This window comes from Trachypithecus francoisi, unplaced genomic scaffold, assembly GCF_009764315.1.
Source record: "Trachypithecus francoisi isolate TF-2019V2 unplaced genomic scaffold, Tfra_2.0 Lachesis_group20, whole genome shotgun sequence".
Classification (NCBI taxonomy): domain Eukaryota; kingdom Metazoa; phylum Chordata; class Mammalia; order Primates; family Cercopithecidae; genus Trachypithecus; species Trachypithecus francoisi.
Window position 1 is genome coordinate 49,211,467 of NW_022681466.1, and position 22,194 is coordinate 49,233,660.

At 37.1% G+C, this 22,194-nt stretch overlaps 1 protein-coding gene across 10 annotated transcripts in view; it reads right to left on the reverse strand.

Annotated features, from left to right (window-relative positions):
* Positions 1 to 2,373: 2,373 nt before the first annotated feature.
* Positions 2,374 to 22,194, reverse strand: part of ZNF207 (zinc finger protein 207) — a 33,277-nt gene continuing 13,456 nt past the window's right edge. For 3 of the 10 annotated variants that reach the window (XM_033184235.1, XM_033184233.1, XM_033184238.1), the window contains 6 exons: positions 21,544 to 21,614; positions 19,257 to 19,414; positions 17,994 to 18,086; positions 16,758 to 17,000; positions 15,317 to 15,476; positions 14,328 to 15,173 (listed from right to left, as the gene is read on the reverse strand). In XM_033184235.1, the coding sequence (XP_033040126.1) occupies positions 15,013 to 15,173; positions 15,317 to 15,476; positions 16,758 to 17,000; positions 17,994 to 18,086; positions 19,257 to 19,414; positions 21,544 to 21,614 (886 nt within the window). In that variant the 3' untranslated portion in view covers positions 14,328 to 15,012. Of the gene's footprint in view, positions 6,341 to 11,099; positions 11,155 to 14,323; positions 15,174 to 15,316; positions 15,477 to 16,757; positions 17,001 to 17,993; positions 18,087 to 19,256; positions 19,415 to 21,543; positions 21,615 to 22,194 lie in introns of those variants that run through there. The other 7 variants (XM_033184237.1, XM_033184236.1, XR_004430780.1 and 4 more) reach the window with 6 other exon arrangements.

Consider the following 22,194-nt stretch of genomic DNA (forward strand, 5'->3'; position numbering starts at 1 on the left):
CGTGGAATAGCAAAAAAATTAAGAAACTTAGTCTGTAAAGTGACCAAGAAAAACAATGGCCTCAAGTATATAAGGCTTCCAAAACATTTTAAGCTGGCCTTAGTGAACATAAGACAGTACTAGTTTCAACTCACCAAGTCAATAGCTGTCAGGCCCAATTACGGTTTCTAAAATTTTACTATTCCCTGTCACCCAGATGGTAGTGATATGGAAATACCCTGATAGTGCCAGGAAACAGTGGCAGCCTCTGGTGATACACTCTGGGTGCTTCTGAAAAGACACTGGGTCCAAAACCACAGCCACTGGTGATCCACTCTGGGTGCTTCTGAAAAGACATTGGGTCCAAAACCACAGCCACTGCTCTTGTCAAGGTGTTTTTCTTTTGAGACAAAGTCTCACTCTTTGTCCAGGTTGGAGGGCAGTAGCACGATCTTGGGTCACTGCAACCTCCGCCTTCCGGGTTCAAGCGATTCTCCCGTCTCAGCCTGAGTAGCTGGAATTACAGGCACCCACCACCATGCCCGGTTAACTTTTGTATTTTTAGTAGAGACAGGGTTTCACCATGTTGGTCAGGCTGGTCTTGAACTCCTGACCTCGTGATCTGCCCGCCTAAGCCTCCTAAAGTGCTGGGATTACAGGTGTGAGCCACTGCGCCCGGGCAGTCATTGTTGTTTCTATGCCAAGAATCCCAAAACACCCCAACTCCTCGAGAAAATGTGTACGCCTAATGTGGTATTCAAGGACCTTTACACTTTAGTCAAATGACCTTATCTCATTCTTTACAATTTTCCTTCATATGCCTCATATCGTTGGGTTTTCCATCTTTTTTCTAACACTTTTTTTTCCAATTTGCCCAAATCCTAACAATCCAAGACCTATTTCAAATGCCACCATCCTGAGATCACATAGATGGAATTTGCTTTCTCCAAATTTTACTTCCTTTGAGGGCATTTTCACTTTCTTATTACTGATTTATCCCTCTTAGACTCCTGAAGAAATTTATTTTTGACTCTCAATGTCTTACTATATCTCCATTTCCTACATAAGTCTTACAGATTAGGTGGAGCCTAAACAGCATCCAAAAAAATAACAAAAACAAACACAAAAAAACCCCGAAGCCAGCCCATTATATTTCCAATGTTTCCCTTTTTTGAGTTGGGGGTTCTCACTGTTGCCCAGGCACCAGCAAGCGCAGTGGCACCATCATGGTTCACTGCAGCCTTGAACTCATGGCCTGAAGCAATCCTCCCAGCTCAGTTGCTGAGTTTACAGGCATGAGCCACTGTATCCAACATTAATATTTTGCTTTTTGCCTTTTCCTGTGTTTCACATATTCAAGAGGGTTAGCATATTCTAACTTCTCCAATGACTATCCAGTAGGTCATTACATCAGTTACTTGAGATGTTTGGGGCCCGGTTCTTCTTGCCTTCTAACTGATCCTCATACTACCCACCAACCCACACTGCCCCACTGCCAACCAACTTAGGATCATCTGTTAATCATAAACCATGTATTACTCACCACCTCCAAGTTCTTCAAGACTTCCATTAGAATGACATTCAAACCATGGTCCCTTGTGTGACTTGGCCTATCTCTCTCCAATCTCCACTCACATGCGCACACACACCCATCCAATCCACCATTCAGACCTCATTTTTTGTTCAAGATGTTATGCTTTCCCATCTTATGGTTCCTGCACACCTACTGCCCAAAACTCTGTTACCCAATGAGACTTTGTGCAAAGCCTGACTTCTTAAATCCTCAGTTCCAAAGTCTCTACTCAGGTGCACTTTCTCTCTTATTATGTGCAAAGGATAATAAAGCACACTGTGGGCATTCATATATATGTGCTAAATGAAATTTTTTGGTTTGCAATAACTGTCTGCTCCCACCATTTCCTGTGGTCTAACAAGGTTAGCCCAGATGTATACTGTTAGTTCTTTCAAGTAAACATACAGAAAATACTGAGCACTTAAAAAGTGCCAGGCTAAATTTATGTATTAACTTGTTTCTCACAAACCTATGAAACTTATGACTACCATTTGAGAAGTACTTGTTCCAAGTCATATAAAAAATAACAGAAAAGCATTTGGTTGCAAGCTCTAGTTTTATGCTTATTCTAAGTGACTGTTTCTTCTGGCTCATCTACCTATCCAACCTCAACATTGTATCACATACAAAATATCCACACTAGTGTGCTCTTTTACCCCTTACTTTTCCCCGTAAACATTCTGTATTTAATAAAAATAATTCTTCCTTATAGTTCCCAGGATACAACAAAAACTGCTCAGGACAACTGATGCATATCATAACACCTTTTCAATAAAAACTGTTCTGGATACAAATTTTAAAAATGGGCTCAGACAAGTATCATAAATAATAAACGAAAGATTTTATTCATCTTTGTAGATAACAAGCACTCAAAGGTTAATGAGTGAAGGAGATAATCATCTCCAAACAAAGAGGCTTTTAATAAGGCAGAAGCAAAAATCTTTCCACTTTTAGATGAAAACTAAAAAATAACTTCAGACTTCAGATACGGAAATAAAGCACCATTTTTCAAATGGTAGACTTGGCTTACTTAAAGTAAGTAAATAGCCCCAGACCATCTGAAAAAGAAAAACATTTCAATGCCCCTTGTGAGTTCTAATTACATGGCTACATATTAAGGAACGTCTCTCTCTCTGAACTTACTATTAGACAAAAATTATACAGATAATACACATAAATGTAGGTTTCCATTTCATTTTTCATTTGCACAAGCTGCCAGCTATTTAACCAGGTGACAAATCAAAGTGACAAGATGCACTAATATTATTCGTGAGAACTTTAAATTTTAAAAGCTAGTATTTAATTACCCTTAGTGAGCTTGTTTACTTACACTAAAAATTATCCTATCAGTCATGATTTTTTATTCAACTAGACCATTTAATAATCCACATGGTCTAACATTTATCATGCTTTGTTCAGACCCCCTTACAATCATATCCCATGTGTGACTTATGCCTCACATAATCCCTTACCAGTAAAAGTGAAGCCTGAAGATTGACCTGGCCCCTTTACTAACCTTTGCGATCTTGTACCACTTCATAAAATAATGCTTACTCTAAACCACTACAGACTAGTTTGGAAACAAATGGACCTTTTCCTCAGAAATAATCTTTCCTGCTGTAGCAACTGAACACTTTAACCTTCATTTATTATCACTTTATTGTTAATACAATATCCCAGGAATAGACTCCCAAATTCCATCACCTTTTTTTTTTTTTTTTTTTTTTTTTGAGGCGGAGTCTCTGTCACCCAGGCTGGAGTGCAATGGCACGATCTTGGCTCACTGCAACCTCCTCCTCCTGGGTTCAAGCGATCCTCCTGCCTCAGCCTCCCGAGTAGCTGGGGTTACAGGCACGTCAGACCACACCCGGCTGATTTTTGTATTTTTAGTAGAGACAGGGTTTCACTATGTTGACCAGGCTGGTCTCAAAAACTCCTAACCTCAGCCAATCCACCCACCTCAGCCAGGGCCCCGCCCCTTTTCTCTCAATTTAAAAACTGCTTTAAAAACTGCAAATCAAGTAGTGCGTTAATATCACTTTACTGTTACTGATTCCTTTAATATTCCAGAAAGAGCACAAGATTTTTTCCATTTTTGATAGCTGCCTATTGTCAGTTTTAACTGGAGCTGAAAAACAGAAGACTTAAGTAAACTGAAAGCCATCATCGAGTTTTAAAAAGGGATACTGAAATAATTCCTCTTGAAGATATTTTCTTTAACAGCCACTTATTTCTACCCTGCAAAAAGCTTGAAATATAAAATTAGTATTTAAAGCACCATACAAAATAAAAAAAACAGACAAAGAGTAAGGTATGTTCCAATTTAATCTTTATGTACACAAATTTGTAAAAAATGTTAAACACATATATACATTGTCACAAAAGAGATGCAATAATTATTGCTCACTTTTAAACATTATCTTATGCTATCAAAATTTGGCTACTTACTCTCATCACTATTACATGCACTTAAAGTTACATACTTACCAAATTTTCACTGTCTGTTTATTCCTGCTAGGAAAGGACACAGTTCCTTAGAAATTTACTTCACTTTAAATCTTAAAGACACAAATGGAGGGTCCATACTTTGTTTAGTGCTTATCTAAAAGAATGCATTGCCACATCACATACTCAGATACCGATTTTCAAATTTCAGAAAACTATCATTGTTCATACTAAAAAGCATCAGAGTTGACTGTTCATTACTAGTTCCCAAAGATCACAGGAGGAAACAGAATGTAAAAACATTCTTAGCATATGCTGGTTTTTATGTAGGAACAGTTAAAAACTAGAGGGGAAAAATAATCCACGTGTTACATATACCGAGGCTAAATAAAGCAGGGCATAAAGTAATTAAAAACATACTCAGAAGCTAACTTTCACTGGTATACGTGGTCTCAGAAATCAGTATTTCTAACTCCAATTTTTCACGCAGGGTTAGAGTGGCTTAAATAATACTTTTGAAATTTTTAAGCCTCTCAAGGAAACCCTTTAAGTAACTGGTCTGCATGAAGAATTTTGATTTTGGTAAACCCCTCTTCCACCCGAACTCCAGCTTACTGCTCATGAATCACTGCAACAAGAGCTCCAACAAGAACAGAATGAAGTTCTGGTATCTTAACTTTACACCTATGCAATGTCTCCGAAGCACTGACAAAAATCTTTTGGCTGCCAACTAAAAAGAAAATGTTTAAGAACTTTCTTAAATACTAGTTTTAAACATTTATTCCATCTCATGAAAATGAAATAATTTATGTGTTAAAAGTTTTTGTATTTGTAGTCTGTTAAGTGAAGGTCAGAAAAAGGTGAACTTTTTTCTTAAAAAAGCATTAAAAGGGAAATGCCAGGTGGTAAAATAATAATTTTCTAATATTCTTGATTCAAATAATATCCAAAGAGATGTAGAAATTCAGATTGCTTCCCTCTTTAATCAAAGTGTCCTAGTTCAGTTAATTTTAGAAGGTTAAATTATAATATATAAAAGTATAAAATAGTACTCACCAGAAAGGCAGCTTTAAAGAGATGGTTTTAAGGAAAACCATTTCCACTGTATCTACACCATTTCATATACAAATTAAACTGTGAAAGGCAACGAAACTTAAGCCCTTGTGCAATTTTACATTAAAAAACAAGTGGATATCTTATAAGATATATTTTATTATTAGTTGATAAATCCATGTCTTAAAATTTAACAATACGCACAATTTCCATATAATCTGTTATCACAATGGCTAATCACCATCCAGTTCAAGAGGAATTCAAGATTAACTAGTTTTATGGCTAGATCGTCTCAAATTAGGTATCACACAAGGTGAAAAGGAAGAAGCCATACATCCTACCATCAGATTAGGATGGTTCAGGCTTGCAAAAATTAGAAATTAACTTGTATGCTTTATTCCTCCCTCCTCAGTGCTTTACATTTGTATCAACCTAAAAGCACAACATTTAAAGGTTAAAGGATGGTTCAAACAACAATGAACTTGGGTAGAATGAAAAAAAAATAAAAATAAAAATGTTAAACACATCTTCCACAACCCATTATATCCCCACTGCCCCTCAAAAGTGTTACATGAAGAATCTAGCTACATTTCTTGATGGGTAGTCAGCTTTCAATATTAAAAAGGTACGTATGTTATTCTTAGTTCACAGTAAAATGAACTCACTGGTACACCAACAGGATACGTTATAGTTTACAAAAAAAGAAAAAAAAGGAGTACTTGTATCTACAAGTGTTGCTAAAAGAACAAAAAAGCATTATAAAAACAGTCTAGCTTATGACTGTACACCATTTATCATTTCTAGATGTGAGGAAACTTGCCTTTTTTCTTAGGTTGATTCATACTGTAAAAAGTTAAAAGGTGAATGAGAGAATCACCATGAAATAGCTTAAGTAAAAGACCCTGGACCCAAAGCCCTGGACTCTATCTCATCTATCAACAAGGGCACAGCCAACTCAAACTGTCTTTTCCTTTTATGTACAATGTATCTACTTAGGTTGAACCACAAGGAGATAACAAAGGTGCAGTATTACACCTTTATTACAACTGGGGTTAGCAAACCTAGATCTACTTTGGCCCAAGTACTGAGTGTTTAAAAGTGTCCAATGGATCTATTATTAGTTATACTCACATTTAAGTAACTGCACAGCTTTCTTCCTTGTGTGAGTTATATGGATATGTTTGAAAAAAATAGGAACATCAGGTACTTACAGATTAAACTAACCTGTACTGGCAGGGCTGTGGGATTTTTCTTCTCTACCAGTAAGTAGCAAATGCTGAAATTCTGCTGCTAGTTAACAAAAACACAAATTGTATTAAACTGAGGAGTTCAATCCATAATTTAAAAATTCAATGTGCATTAAATTTCCTCAGAGTCTGATATTAATACATTTAAAACTTTTCCCTAATTTTTTTTTTTAACAAAAGTTACCTTATATTGGCTATTTAGAATGAGCTAATTAACACTGAAAATCTCTTGGACACATCTCAATTTTAATAAACTATGTATTCCAGTATGTGAACTGTGATGGAAATTGATTACTCTAAAAAGGGGATGGCATATATCTTAAATATGTGGCAATTTCTAAATTTAAACAAATATGTAGACACACCCCCGCAGACAAGCCATTTTTAAAAGCTTTTAATTCAACTTTCACAAAAATTAATTTTGTCACATCAGAGATTCTCAATTTCAAAAACATGTACTGAGGCAAATTCTACTGTTTCTCCTTGAATAAGCAAACAGGTAAAAGGGGACTTTGCTCAATAACTAGATGCTCCATATTTTTTCTAACTCAAACTTACAGTAACTATAGTAACTCTTCCCTTGCTCCACTTGGGTAGTTAAGCAGTCTCATTCTATTAGTAAAGACAGGGATACGATGGTGCAAATCTTTTTTTTTTTTTGACCCCTGTGATTGCTAAACTATTTATAAAATTTTAATAAGAAGCTACATTAAATAATATGGTGAGACCTCAGTAACAAATGCAAACCATGAGTAAGAATGCTGTTACTTTTCAATACATTTAAGGTTCTTAAGTCAAACAACACTACCCAGTGTTCTCCCAAATAATCACTATTGGTCCATGTGTAGTAAACTGGGAAAATACCATTCTTCATTTTTATCCAAGTTGGCCATCAATGAATTTCAGTTAGTTCCTCAGACTTAACTAATGGTGAAGGAACACAGATTCAACCATAATGATAAAATGCAAACCAACCAACCCAGACACTAACAATGTCAGAGGGCTTAGAAAATGCCAATAAAGGACTTCACCTTTTTAGAAACACAGCACACGTTACTGAAGCTGTGCCACATTACTACCTTATAGACAATGACATCATTTAGAATTAATGGGTGGGGTCCAAGTAATCAACCACTAAGACAGTTTACTCACATGTACCTCCTCTGAGGTTATTTTGATAAAAACTGAAACATATACATAAACATTCTTATAACTGATTGTATGCCTCTTAAAGAACCTAACCATCAAAGTTTCCATCTAATTAACCAGTCTGGATTTATAATAGTGTTCAATTTGCTTCAAATAGGAATAGTCCAAATTAGTTTCAGTGAAGACCTACCTCATTTGGGCTACAAATTTCTGCCTCAATATGACTACTACTTCTGCTTAGTAAAATAGACATTTTACCCTGAGAATACATGAGACTAACCGAACAGATTTAAAGAGAGATGATTCAGATTTCTCAAACTAATTTAGTTCCAAACTATTCTTTTCCAGAGTTAAGAAAACGAAAAGCTTTTCCTTTCTAGACTAAAATATTATGCAAAAATGTATAGAGCCAAGAGTAAGAAAAAAAAGCAATTATCTTACTGAATAATTTTTTTTAATGTTACTTTAAAACTTAATCTATTTTCTAACAAAAATGCCAGGTAAAAAAAATAAAGACAGATGTTTTAGGGCTTAAAACACTTGGAAAAGGTGGATATATTTAAAGTTATTGGGAAGCTCAAACAGAAGTCCTACTTTCTCCATTTCCTACATATTGGTTTGAATTAGATCCATAATAGGGTGTCTAAGAGCTTAAGATACTAGTTTAGAAAATTCAGCACTAATCACAAAATTAATGAATATCCATTATGTATACGACCATACAACATCAAGTGCTTATTTTGCCAAGAAACATCACACAGAAAATGATTTCTTTGCTATAAAAACAAAAGGTTATTATTTAAATGATTTAATGACAAATTAAAATACTGAGAAAGGGTTTTAAAAAAGGAGTAAACTTTACTGTCCTGAGATAGTTAGCATAAGTGGAACTGGGGGAAAGTTTACTTATAAAAATCTGCCCTATAGCCAAATAGCCTTAAAACTGAATCCCCTTTCAAAGGACTTTTCCATAAAAGTTACGATGAGGAGCAAACAAACTTCAATTTGGAATAACGCAGAAAGATTACTCAGTATTAGGTCAATAACTACAACCTTTTAAAAACGACATACATGGCCGGGCACGGTGGCTCAAGCCTGTAATCCCAGCACTTTGGGAGGCCGAGACGGGCGGATCACGAGGTCAGGAGATCGAGACCATCCTGGCTAACACGGTGAAACCCCGTCTCTACTAAAAATACAAAAAAAACTAGCTGGGCGAGGTGGCGGGCGCCTGTAGTCCCAGCTACTCTGGAGGCTGAGGCAGGAGAATGGCTAAACCCGGGAGGCGGAGCTTGCAGTGAGCTGAGATCCGGCCACTGCACTCCAGCCTGGGCGACAGAGCGAGACTCCGTCTCAAAAAAAAAAAAAAAAGACATACATATCTGTATAAATTTTAGGGTATCTACTTCTAGGGTACATGTCTACTTTCATCAGCTTATTCAAACAAAATTTTGACTCGGTTAAAGTGGTGACTTCACCATTTTCTTTCATTTGCCAAGTTTTACCAGTGGATGTTACAGACACCTAAAAATTACGTAATTATCGAAATCTTATTTGTCTGAGTCACAGAAATACAAAAAAAAAAAAAAAGGAACTATCTGGAACTATCTAGTTATCTATATATATTACCTTCAACAAATTATGACATTACTAAATCCCTCCCACCCCCAGTACTCAAGCAGATAAGAGCCTGTATTTCCAGCACACTTTTTTCACTTATCACCATTAGAATTACGACAAGCAACTTAGAAAGATTTCAGCATAATGGGGGATGGTAGGTAACAGAAAAAACAGATCTCCAATTAAGGACTCTTACATGTTGATTACTGAGGTTATAAAATAGTTGAATGGAATATTTTGTCATGGAAGCAACAAAATTCTTTAAATATTAAAATCCTTTTACAGTAAAAAACGTTATTTTATTTAACAAGTCAAAATTTGTAATTCATTTAATGCATATTTTTTCTTTATGCTTCCAAGAATGAAAACCATATACAAACAATTCCAGGTTTGCTAAATGCTACACTGTTCATTGTTACTGCTCAGAGTAAACTGCTATCTGAATAGAATGGTGGCTCAAACACAAGAAACAAAAGTAATTCAGGTTTGTTTTTGGCCTCTCTTCCAATTCTCTATTCCCTACAACAAACACGCACACACAACTTTTCTCACCAAATAAAAGCAAATTATAGTTGGAAACAAATGTGCATACTTTTCACATGTCCATAAAACATTGTTCAGTGAGGCTGAAAATGAACCTCTCAAAATAATCACTCCAAAACCATAGTTTATCATACTTTACCACATGATCAGGTATCAAATTTCAGTTTGGATACCTGAAATTAGTAATCCATCTATGCTGAAAGGCCTGTAACACCCAAATTCTCTTGTTGTATCAACTGTATGGTCTATATCCCCACATACACAAGCACGCACAAAGACACCACCTTCCCACCTTAACAGGGCTCTACATTAACATTTGCTCTAATGTGGTGAGGCTTGAAAATATTTTAAAATTAAGCATTTCCAGATGACCTTTTAGCCTTAACATTCAATGCATAAGTTAGTGATTAAGAATGCAGACTTTGGCCAGGCACAGTGGCTCACGCCTGTAATCCCAGCACTTTAGGAGGTCGAGGCAGGCGGATCACAAAGTCAGGAGATCGAGACCATCCTGGCTAACATGGTGAAACCCTGTCTCTACTAAAAATACAAAAAATTAGCCGGGCGTGGTGGCACATGCCTGTAGTCCCAGCTACTCAGGAAGCTGAGGCAGGAGAATCACTTGAATCCAGGAGGTGGAGGTTGCAGCAAGCCAAGATTGCACCACTGCACTCCAGCCTGGGTGACAGAGCGAGACTCTGTCTCTAAAAAAAAAAAAAAAAATACAGATTTTGGCCAGGTGTGGTGGCTCACACCTATTGTTATCTCAGCACTTGGGGAGGCTGAGGACAGGTGGATCACCTGAGGTCAGGAGTTTGAGACCAGCCTGGCCAACATGGCAAAACCCCCCCATCCTTACTAAAACATATTTAAAAAATAGCCAGATATGGTGGCAGGAGCCTACAATCCCAGCTACTCCGGAGGCTGAAGCAGGAGAATCACTTGAACCTGGGAGGTAGAGGTTGCAGTGAGCTGAGATCGCACCACTGCACTCCATCCCGGGCGATAAGAGTGAAACTCCGTCTTAAAAAAAAAAAAAATGCAGATTTCAGTATCCAGTGGCATTTCCAACGATTAAACTTATCCTTGAGGTTAAATTTAATAATTTATGGAGAAAATAAAACCAGTAAAATTTTCCTAAAAGTGAAAGTAGAAAATTTGAATGAAACATTTCATGCCTCCAAATCAAAAACATCAAATTTTGTGAATTTACTAAAGTTCAATATAGTAACACAAGCTTTATTGAAGCTGTTAATTATGTAACACAAAGCAAATTACATAAAAATGCATATGAAATACTTATGTTTATTAACACCACAGTCAAACGTGAATATTAATATAGAGCCTTCTCTGCCAAAAGAGTATAAAAATCCTAAGTTTAATTAAATTTAGGGGCCTTCACCAAACTTGCTGCAAGTTTGGGGACATAAATATCCAACAGCCATAAAGCTGTGAAAGCCCCTATAAGGAATAAAATAAATCCCACTTGCCTCAGACTGAACAGGGCAACACTGAGACTCAGCCTCAGCCTGTCCTATGGCAGGGCTATAGGAAGAAGAAAATTTTAATTTTAGAAAAACAGTTCCCAATTAATTTAAAAGACATGCATTAAATTTAAAAAAAAAAAAAAAAAATCCCAATGATCAAGCAAGCAAAAGGAGCAGCTTTGTTTTTAAAACTACTGTCCACTACAATTCCATTCTGAGCCCGTACTTCTTTTTGTTGGGGAATCCCCCTCCCCAATTAATTAAGTTTAATTAAGGTGAGTATAAGTCCAAAATGTAACTTAGTGGAATAGGAGTACAGTAGGAATATTTTAATCATACCTAATGGCAAATGTGTGAGAGACTACTAAAATACTAAGTATTCAAATCAAGTAATTCCAGCAGCCACTCAAAACTTAATCCTCACCTGCTGTGGTCTTGTTACTGTTACACAGTATGAAAACTTATACAACAGAAACTAGTGCCAGACAAAATGTTTGTTTTTCTAAAAGGAGTGGATGTAAGCTAGAGCCAAAGCTGCCAGCCCTACTAACCTTACAGCTTCCTTAATTATGGCAATCAGCTCGAATTATCAAGTCCCAAAACTTGTCTTCTGTGAGGGCAGTTGGCATCCACTTTGACTCAACTTCATCTATTACTTAAGGAAACTTGAGTCAGAGTCAATTATATTAATGTAATTTGCTCTACTCATGATTCAACCACACTATGGACCCCAGAAGCATTTAGATAAAAGGTATTTTCTAGAAGCTTAATTATGCTTGGATGCATGCAAAAATTACCCTTCAAATATATTAAATGGGTACACCACCTCTGAGCCTATAGCTACAAACTCAGGAACTCATGAGCTTAAGTTTTATGTGCCAATGCCTAATACTTTCAATTAATTTTTAATTAGAATTCTATCCCATATTAAAATTTTCCATTTTTGCCCATTAGACATACACAGAGAGCAAAAAACCTTGCTATAAAGTTATCAGCCTTCTTTGCATAAAATGCAAATAAAGTTTCACGTAATTTCTGAAACAGGTCTACTAAACCTATTGCAGTTTGTCAATAACCCTGTACATGAAATTCTTGAGAATTTGGGAGCGCATCCCTTACTTAATTATTGTAAATTTAATCTCACCATTTTTATCTTAAAGATTTTCAACATGAGTTCTTCTTCGGCAGTATACTAAGTGTGCAGCCAAATCAAAGAAGCATGTATTAATTTTAAAACCATTTAGGTAGGCAGAGGTTCAGAGGGGAAAGTGGTTTGAGACTTGGTGGCTGGCAGAAGGAAGAAATACATTCTTGGCAAAATACGGTAGTTTTTTTTTTTTTTTTTTTTGAGACGGAGTCTCGCTCTGTCGCCCAGGCTGGAGTACAGTGGCCGGATCTCAGCTCACTGCAAGCTCCGCCTCCCGGGCTTACGCCATTCTCTGCCTCAGCCTCCCAAGTAGCTGGGACTACAGGCGCCTGCCACCTCGCCCGGCTAGTTTTTTGTATTTTTTAGTAGAGACGGGGTTTCACCGTGTTAGCCAGGATAGTCTCGATCTCCTGACATCGTGATCCGCCCGTCTCGGCCTCCCAAAGTGCTGGGATTACAGGCTTGAGCCACCGCGCCCGGCCAAAATACGGTAGTTTTACTTTCAAACTATGAAAATTCTTGTACCACTATGGTACCACAAGCACAGGAGCCATAAAATCATTGAAGCCAAATAATCAGGTATTTTATTTTTTGACAGAGTCTCGCTCTGTTGCCCAGGCTGGAGTGAACATAGCTCACCACAGCCTTGACCTCCTGTGCTCAAGCGATCCTCCTCCCTCAGCCTCTGGAGCAGCTGGGACCACAGACACACACTAACGCGCCTGGCTAATTTTTAAATGTTTTGTACAGGTGGGGTTTTCCCATGTTGGCCAGGCTGGTCTCAAACTCCTGGACTCAAGCAATCCTCCCACCTCAGCCTTCCAGAGGGCTGGGATTACAGGCGTTTGAGTCACTGCACCCAGCCAATATGAGTTAAAATAGCATTCAGCTTTATTTTTTTTATTTTTTTATTTTTTTTGAGATGGAGTCTCACTGTATCATCTCACTAGTTTCTTGTATTTTTTAGTAGAGATGGGGTTTCACCGTGTTAGCCAGGATGGTCTCGATCTCCTGACCTCGTGATCCGCCCGTCTCGGCCTCCCAGAGTGCTGGGATTACAGGCTTGAGCCACCGCGCCCGGCCAACATTCAGCTTTATAATACTTGCAATGTTTTGCTTAAAGGTATGACTTTTACCTGTCACATATAAACTCTTTTGTGATGGCTACATCACTTTTCAATATATTTTCCTTCAAAGTTAAAGCCCTTTTATCGTTACAACTTCAGAGTTCATGTCTTTTATCTATACCTTCACACTAAAGTTATAAAGAAATGTTACCATTTTCTTGGAAGTCTTAACTTTACAATGAGAAAAACTCAACTTGAGTTTATTATATTAGTACTTTGCACAGGTTATTTGATGCCTAAAAAATCAAACTACCCTGCAAAAGTAAAGATAAGAAAAACAGATCCCAAAAAGGTCAACAAGAGCTATTAAGAGGTTGTAACACAAAATATTGAATAGCAGTCATCTCTACAGAAAAGCTCTCTGTAAGAACACAACATTCAAAATTTCCAAGGATAAAAAGTTGCACAGTACGGCTATCTAGGCTTAATAACAGAAGGCACTCAAATGAATAATGTAATCTTCCAGGAACATAATAAAATTAAAAATTGCCAATCCATCTGTTAACCATCCCAACAGAGACACATTTAGATTCTCAGCATTACACTTAGAAAAATATATTACAACCCATTAACAGCACAAGAAGCTATTACTGCATGCACCTAAGCTTCTAGAAGTTTGTACCTGAAAAGCTTCTGAGGTCCATGCAGTACTGAAGTCTCAAAAATAATCAAAAGGAAATGAATGGGTCTGGCACTAGGCTCTAAACATCTCAGCAGGAAGGAAAAGTGTTAACATTTACATTTTAAGTATCTATAACACGTGATGTGTACTGACACCAAAGAGGGTGGAAAGGTGATTATAAAGATTTCATACCCATTATGTAATGACTCATGTATCTAAGTTTTTCTCTTAACTGAAACATTAACATACAACTCTATGCATATTCAGTTTAAAACATGCAGCTAAGAAATAACCTACAACTCAAAGACAGAATCCAATGATATATCAAAACTGCATTGGTAACTATAAATTTTATTATGTGGACATCTACTGTGGCATGCATCTGTACAAACCTTTCAGGCAGTGGTCCACAGCTGGGTTATGAATAAAAAGGCATAAATTTTTCTCTCATTTTATTACAATGAAGTTTAACAGTACAGAAAAGTCACATGACCTTGGTGGGTCAGATTTCTTAAACCCTGCAACATGAGGAACTCTAAATACATTAAATATTGTTACACATTCAGACTTCCAATGTACAAGTATTGGAAACAGTTACAGCCCTCACCAAGCTAGGTTGGGGACATGAAGTCCAACAGCATCTGAAATGCTGTGAAGGCAAACTTTACAAATAGCAATGTAAGCTTACAGAACTTGCCTTTATTAAGGTGGTATGTTCATGTAAATCCAGCGCCTTCACAATTTAACGAACCAAATTTACTATACTTCACTTCTAAAAACCTAGATGAAACATGAAAAAGAAGCCATACAGTATAAATTGCAACTTCAGGAAAAGTTCCTGCTTTATTATTCCAAATAATTTTTCCCATGTAAAATAAATGTCCAATAGTTCCTGGTATGTGGGAAGATAATGTTTGTTAAAGTCACAATGAAGCCTTATTGACGGAAGCTTGGCTATATAAACAGCACAAGTTGAGAAAAGGTTTAATCTCCAAACCTATTAGACTGGATGAAGTAAGATCAGTAACGGCCACCTTGCGACATTACAGGAGGTCTCATTCCCATCGGAGGTCGAGGAGGCCCACCCTGGTAAGGGGGCACCATTGGTGGTCCCTGCCCATACGGGGGCATAGCACCAGGAAGGTATCCTGGCATGCCTTGATGATGACCACCATACTGACCTAAAAAACAAGAATTTCAAACACAAAAAATAGATTGTTACGTACTGTACTTTTAAATGCAATGTATACTGCAGATAAATTTAATATTTTAAGCATTAACTTAGAAAATCCACTAAATATGATAAACATAAAAAGAGGAATACCATGAGGTGGCATTGGGGGTCTCATTCCTTGTTGCTGTGGGATGCCTGGCTGTGGTGGCATCATACCTCCAATTGGTCCAACTGGTGGATTACCGATGGGGGCCTGTCCTGGCCGAGGAAGATTACGTTGATATTTAGGTAACTGTGCCCTTCTCTCTTCCTGGGAATAAAAACAAGCACAAGGCTAAATACTCAAATGTAGAGGCTCATCAAGCATAAAGGCATGCATCTAAAATCTTACAACGTTAAGAGTAATTTTCAAAAATTTAACCTTACATCCCAACTATTAACTTTTGCCAGACAAACCAATCCAACTACTTAAACTCTAGATACCTTAAAACTTCACCTATTTGTAAACTTGAAGCATGGCTAACAACTTTCCAGGAATTACAAATTGCTTCAACAAGAAACTAATGAAGTATTGTTAACATTCTTTTTTTTTTTTTTTTGAGATGGAGTTTTGCTCGTTACCCAGGCTTGAGTGCAATGGCCAGGTCTCGGCTCACCGCAACCTCCGCCTCCCGGGTTCAAGCGATTCTCCTGCCTCAGCCTCCTGAGTAGCTGGGATTACAGGCATGCGCCACAATGCCCAGCTAACTTTGTATTTTTAGTAGAGATGGCATTTCTCCATGTTGGTCAGGTTGGTCTCGAACTCCCGACCCTCAGGTGATCCACCAGCCCCGGCCTCCCAAAGTGCTGGGATTACAGGCATGAGCCACTGCGCCTGGCCAACATTCTATTTTCATTTTTCAAGATGGAGTCTTGTTCTGTTGCCCAGGCTACAGTGCAGTGGGTAATCTTGGCTCAGTGCAACCTATGCCTCCCAGGTTCAACTGATTATCCTGCCTCAGCCTCCTCAGTAGCTGGGATTACAGGTGCCCGCCACCACACCCGGCTAATTTATGTATTGATGGGGTTTCACCATGTTGGCCAAGCTGGTCTTAAATTAATGATGTGTGATTTGTCTGTCTTGTGATCTGCCTGTCTTGGCAGTATAATTCCAAAGTGCTGGAATTATAGGTGTGAGCCACCATGCCCAGCCGTTATCAACATTCTAAACATTAACTTTATATCAAAATTAATTCCTTTATACGGGACTTAAGGGATCTGCAGATTCTACTTCACACTTAACGTTTCTTCAATTAACATATGCAAACTTATGTTTAACTAAAATGATTTTTAAGAGAGTTAAGAACCTGACTTACTGTCTTCTTTTAGAAACAGTGTGGAGGAAGGGGAGAGAAAGCATCTAAGACCAAAACATGCAATATCCATTCACTTTAAGTATTTTATGGTTTCTTAAGATTCAGAATGGCAAAAACCACTTAGCATTAAACCAGATCACAGACCATCTGAGTACAAATTAACACTTTTTAAAGGGACAAATTGCTATAATGGCTTTAAATTAAATGCTGCTAGTAGAAAACTAAAAACAACTTACCAGGGATATATCCTCATCTGGATGGATCAACTTACTGGTTGCACTAGTTGTTGTGAGTGTAGCAGGCTTACTTGTTATTGAAGCTGCTGGTTTAGCTGCAGTACTATTTGTTGTACTAGTGGTTGAAGCTGTAGACTGTGTATAAGCAGGGAATGTAGGCTTTGGGGGTTCTGTAGTTGTTGCAGGGGTACTATTTAAGGGTTTGAAATCTGTACCAACAGGTCCTTGGACAGCTGCCTGAGCCTGTAAAATACAATACTTCGTCAACAAAACCTCAAAACCCAAAATTAACTATATCTACAACAGTTTAACTTAAAACAAGGCATCAACATTAAAGGACCAAACTTTAAATGAAATTAAAACAAAGTTAACATGTGATAAACACTCCACAAAATTCAAGATAACCCATAAAAACATCAAAAGATGCTGGGTTACAGTCACACCCACAACACAGCAATGGAAATAAGACTATATTTAACTTGTTAGATGTCTTCTACCTCCTCACCAAAAATTAAATTTACAATGCTCTGTATTTATTCCAGATTGCTGAAATACAGTATCTTATAATAGAATAGCAAGTGTTCTATTTTTACTGTTCTATTAATAAGTTTAGTTATTAATCTATCAAACAGCTAAAAAAACAAAAAACTACAGAACGAGAGCTTAAACTCCAGTTACTAAGTATAACATGAACGAGTGTAAATGGTGACATATTAAAGATACATCCTTTAGTAGTATTCTTTATATATATATAATCCCCTCCAAATTAACAATGGCTGGATAATTATCAAGGACAAAACGGTTAATTTAGCAGGATCTTTTAAAGTAACAAGTTACCAGTAACAAATGTGTTACTTTTCATAATACCACACATCTAAAACATGTAGACGAGGCCAACTTTAGAACCAAAGCAAAGTATTAAATTTTCTTACATTAAATATGATGCATTAAATAGCACAAATCAAAATAGCTTAATCATGCATCAGGCTAACCATTGGCCACTATAATGCATTTACTGCTTACATGCTTTTAACCCTTTAGAACCACAGGAGTTCGGGGTAGTTTTTTTAGCATGAATTAAAATTTTTAAATACCATTTGACTTATACGGCATTAATTTTGCTTTAAAAAAGTAAACACAGTATATTTTTGGAAAAATATTCATTTTTTAAGTAAGGTCCAAAGGGTTAAGTTATAAAGCCATTTTAACAATTTTAAACTGCAACTTCCTGCGTACTTGTGCTGTGCTAGGAAACAGAGCTTTAGAAGATGCAGACAGACTTTCTGAATTGGATGAAGCTGTACTTGAGCTTGTGACAGGTGTCCCCATCTGTAGCATAAAAGAAAGGAAACAATGAAAAGTCTCCAAACAAATGGGTCAAAATAAGCCATGTGGTAGACTTTTTAGTAGATTGCATATTTGTAAATGCAAAATTTAATGCAATCAAATGTCATTTATTTTAAAAGGCAGGCAGTTAATGCATTTACAACAAACAAAATTAAAGTATGAGCCTCAAAATTTTAATTCTATACCAAAACCTAGTTAACTAGCTTCTTTTCTAAAACTACTGTTTTGCATTATTTCAAGAATGATACCTGAAACTGAGAATAACGATGTATAAATACTGACACTTCAATCCAATTCTGTATCAATGATTCTCTACAAAAAAATTTTTATCAAATTTTACATCTCTCAATATATAAAATGCCCGTCCACCATAAAGCTAGGTTACTGTGCTTAATAAAAGGCACTTAAAAGAAAATGCTTTTAATTTAGCACCCACAAACAGAAAAAAAGTTAAAAAAAATCTAAGGGATAAGCTAAAAAAGAAAATGAATAAACATACATCCTGATCTAAATTCTGAATAAATCAAATCTGAATCTGCTTAATTCTCAATGAAACGAGGAAAAAAATCTGAGGTGTTAACCATTATGTGCACACTACATAGAATAGAAGCATCTTTCACTTATGCTCCGGAAAAAAAGTTTTAAAAGCTTTGAAAAAAGACCAATAAGAAATACAAGTGTGCCTAGGTCAAAAGCCATTAAATTACGCCATTTTAGCACAAGTGTGGCATTGTAGCTCATCACTATTCCATACTAGAGGCAGAGCCTGACAAATAATTTGCTACCATCTTAAGAATGCTCATCTTTGACTTTGCTGTCCTTCCATTCACAGTTTAGCTAGCAAAGGAAAACTTCTAAACACTCCAGATATTAAACTTTCATTAGCTTAAAAAAAAAAAAAAACTAAGAATAAATAGGGTTCACAACTATGAAAACGTAACATACTAACTTTGGCTCCATTTAACCTTTTATGGGTAGAGGAAATCAGTGTGTAAACATGGAAGTGGATAAGCCACCTTTTAGTACATTTAATAAATAATATTAAAAATATTATAAACAAACAAAAAAATTGACCTACGAGAATTTCAAAGACTTCTGTAAACAGCTGTACTTTATCTTTAAGTGCACTCCTTTACAGGATTTTCACCTTACCTGCCCAGCACTGGGGAAAAGAGGCTTAGTAACTGGAGGCTGCGGAGCAGGTACAGTTGCTGTTGGTGCAGGTGGTCTATTAAGAATACCTGGCGCTGAAACAGCCTGTGCTTGGGTCATTGGAGGAATTCCAGGACGTGGAACAGGTGGGGGCATACCTGCAGAGAAGAAATGTTTGGGGAAATTGAGTCACTGAAATATTTAGTGTAGGAAAAAACACTTCTATACTACAAAGTTATGAACAATTAACTGCTCAATGACTCGATTAAATCCAAGGAACTCAGGCATTTGCCCCATGCAATATTCTTACCTCAAATTTTCCCTTCCTTTGGACTGCTTCAGAATTTTACAAAGTGGAAGATAACACTAGACTCTGCTGCATGCACAAAACATCTGGCAATTATGCTTACTGATCCTAATGACTTAGCAAACTTCTTGCAATATATAGAACAATTATTTCAATCATCTACAAGACAGATATTTAAATGGTCCCTGAACTCTAGTGCAAATTACAATAAAAACTCTGATGAATCAAATATCATGAACAATAAAAACTTTTCCAAAGTTAAACACATCACTACTACATTCTTTAAACTTCCTTAACATGACAAAACTTTTAATGACTTCACACTATCAAATGAACATCAATTATTCTGTATTCTTTTAAATACCTAAATATGTATCACAACATAATGTATATGGAGCCGCTAGGCAATTATTCGTATTTTGTTGATGCTTTATGTTTCCTGTGTCCCTTTACATCAATTATCTTCAGTACTCTAAATATGCTACGGATTGCAAACACACCAACATAAAAACCAGGCTAGGGCCGGGCGCGATGGGTCACGCCTATAATTCCAGCACTTTGGGAGGCTGAGGCAGGTGGATCAAGAGGTCAGGAGTTCGAGACCAGCTTGACCAACACAGTGAAACCCCATCTCTATTAAAAATACAAAAATTTGCCGGGCGTGGTGGCACACGCCTGTAATCCCAGCTACTCAGGAGGCTGAGGCAGGAGAGAATCGCTTGAACCAGGAGGCGAATGTTGTATTGAGCCGAGATCACACCACTGCTCTCCAGCCTGGGTGACAGAGCAAGATTCCATCTCAAAAAAAAAAAAAAAAAAAAGAAAGAAAGAAAGAAAAGAAGAAAGAAACAGCTTCGTGTGGCGTACCTTGTTGGCCAACTGAATCCCTCCCTTTCCTTGTGCTGTATTTCCTGCTTTATAGGCCAAATTCTATATACTTAATTTCCCAGATTCCCTCACAGCATAATATGTAAGGAGCTAAGGCGCTTCTGGGAAAGTTATTTTGCTTCCAAATAGAAGAAAAAGGAGGTCAGGTGCTGCAGCTCACTCACACCTGTAATCTCAGCATTTTGGGAGGCTATACGGTTGCAGTGAGCTATGATCGTGCCACGGCACATCAGCCCAGGTATCAGACCAACACTCTGTCTCAAAAAAAAAAAAAAGGAAAAAAAGAAAATGGAGAGTGCACTACTACTGACACCCCTTCTTGTCTGAGCTGTCTTATAACCAAATGACATTTCTGAGGAAAAAAAGCTAAGACTAGCAAAGTCAAAAAAGCATGGGTTAGTAAGTATCACTGAACCACTGGATCTACCACTTTTTTGTTGACTGAGACAATAAATGCCTACACTGTTTAATACAGTTTGTTGCAGCCGGGCGCAGTGGCTCACACCTGTAATCCCAGCACTTTGGGAGGCCAAGGCAGGTGGATAACCCAAGGTCAGGAGTTTGAGACCAGCCTGGCCAACATGGCAAAACCCTGTCTCTACTAAAATACAAAAATGAGCCAGGTGTGGTAGTGGGTGCCTGTACTCCCAGCTACTCGGGAAGCTGAGCAAGAGAATCACCTGAACCCTGGAAGCAGAGGTTTCAGTGAACCAAGAGCATGCTCCAGCCTGGGTGAGAGTGAGATTCCGTCTCAAAAAAAAAAAACCAGTTTGTTGGATTTCTCTATTACTTGTCTAAAGCATTCCTAACAAATACAAGTGCTCTTAAGTATATGAGTTTCAGCACATAGGCCATGACTCACTTTGGCTGCTTTGAAACCTATCATCTATTTCAAACTTCAAGAAAGGGCCATGGTCTTCAGATACCCACTAAAATACATTTTTGTAAATAGGGCCCATATAACACTTCTCACAGGAACTTGCAACTTACGAAAATGTTTAAATTTCATTATACCAATGCCCACAGATGTCTAAAAAAACTTAGAATTAAAGCCTATATCATATTAAAAGGAAATTGTCTAACATATCATACCTGGTGGCATTCCAGGCATCAGAGGTGGTATTCCTGGTCCAGGTGGCATCATTCCACCCATTGGCATCATTCTATTAGAAAGCAAATTTCAAGAAACAGTAAGTTAATGAACAGCATAAACCATTAAAAAATATTCTGGCTAAAGCCTGAAACAACACTAGATAGACTTGAATTTGACCTCTAATATTGATATGAATCAAGTCGAAAGAACACACAACACACTGTAACAATCCTATCAAAATAAATTGTCTAAAACCCAGCAAACTCTTTGGTTTACCAATAAAAGAAAAAAAAATGTTGACAAAACATTTAAAGTCATTGAGAACAAATATACTCTCAATATGTATAAGAGACCTCATCTAAAATACGTGTAATGGAAAGCAAAATTACCACTTTTTCCACTTGTAAAATATCCACACAAAGTATTAAATAAAAAGAAGAAATCTCTATTTTAGAGTTGTGTCAGATTTTGAAAAGGGAAAGGTTGAATGAATGTACCCTTTGAAATGAGATTTTTTATTTGGCTAGGTGCAGCAGCTCACACCTGCAATCCCAGAACTTTTGAGAGGCCAATGCTCAAGGACTGCTTGAACCCAGGCTAGACAAAAAGTGAGATCATATCTTTTTTTAAAAACTAAAAATTTTAAACAT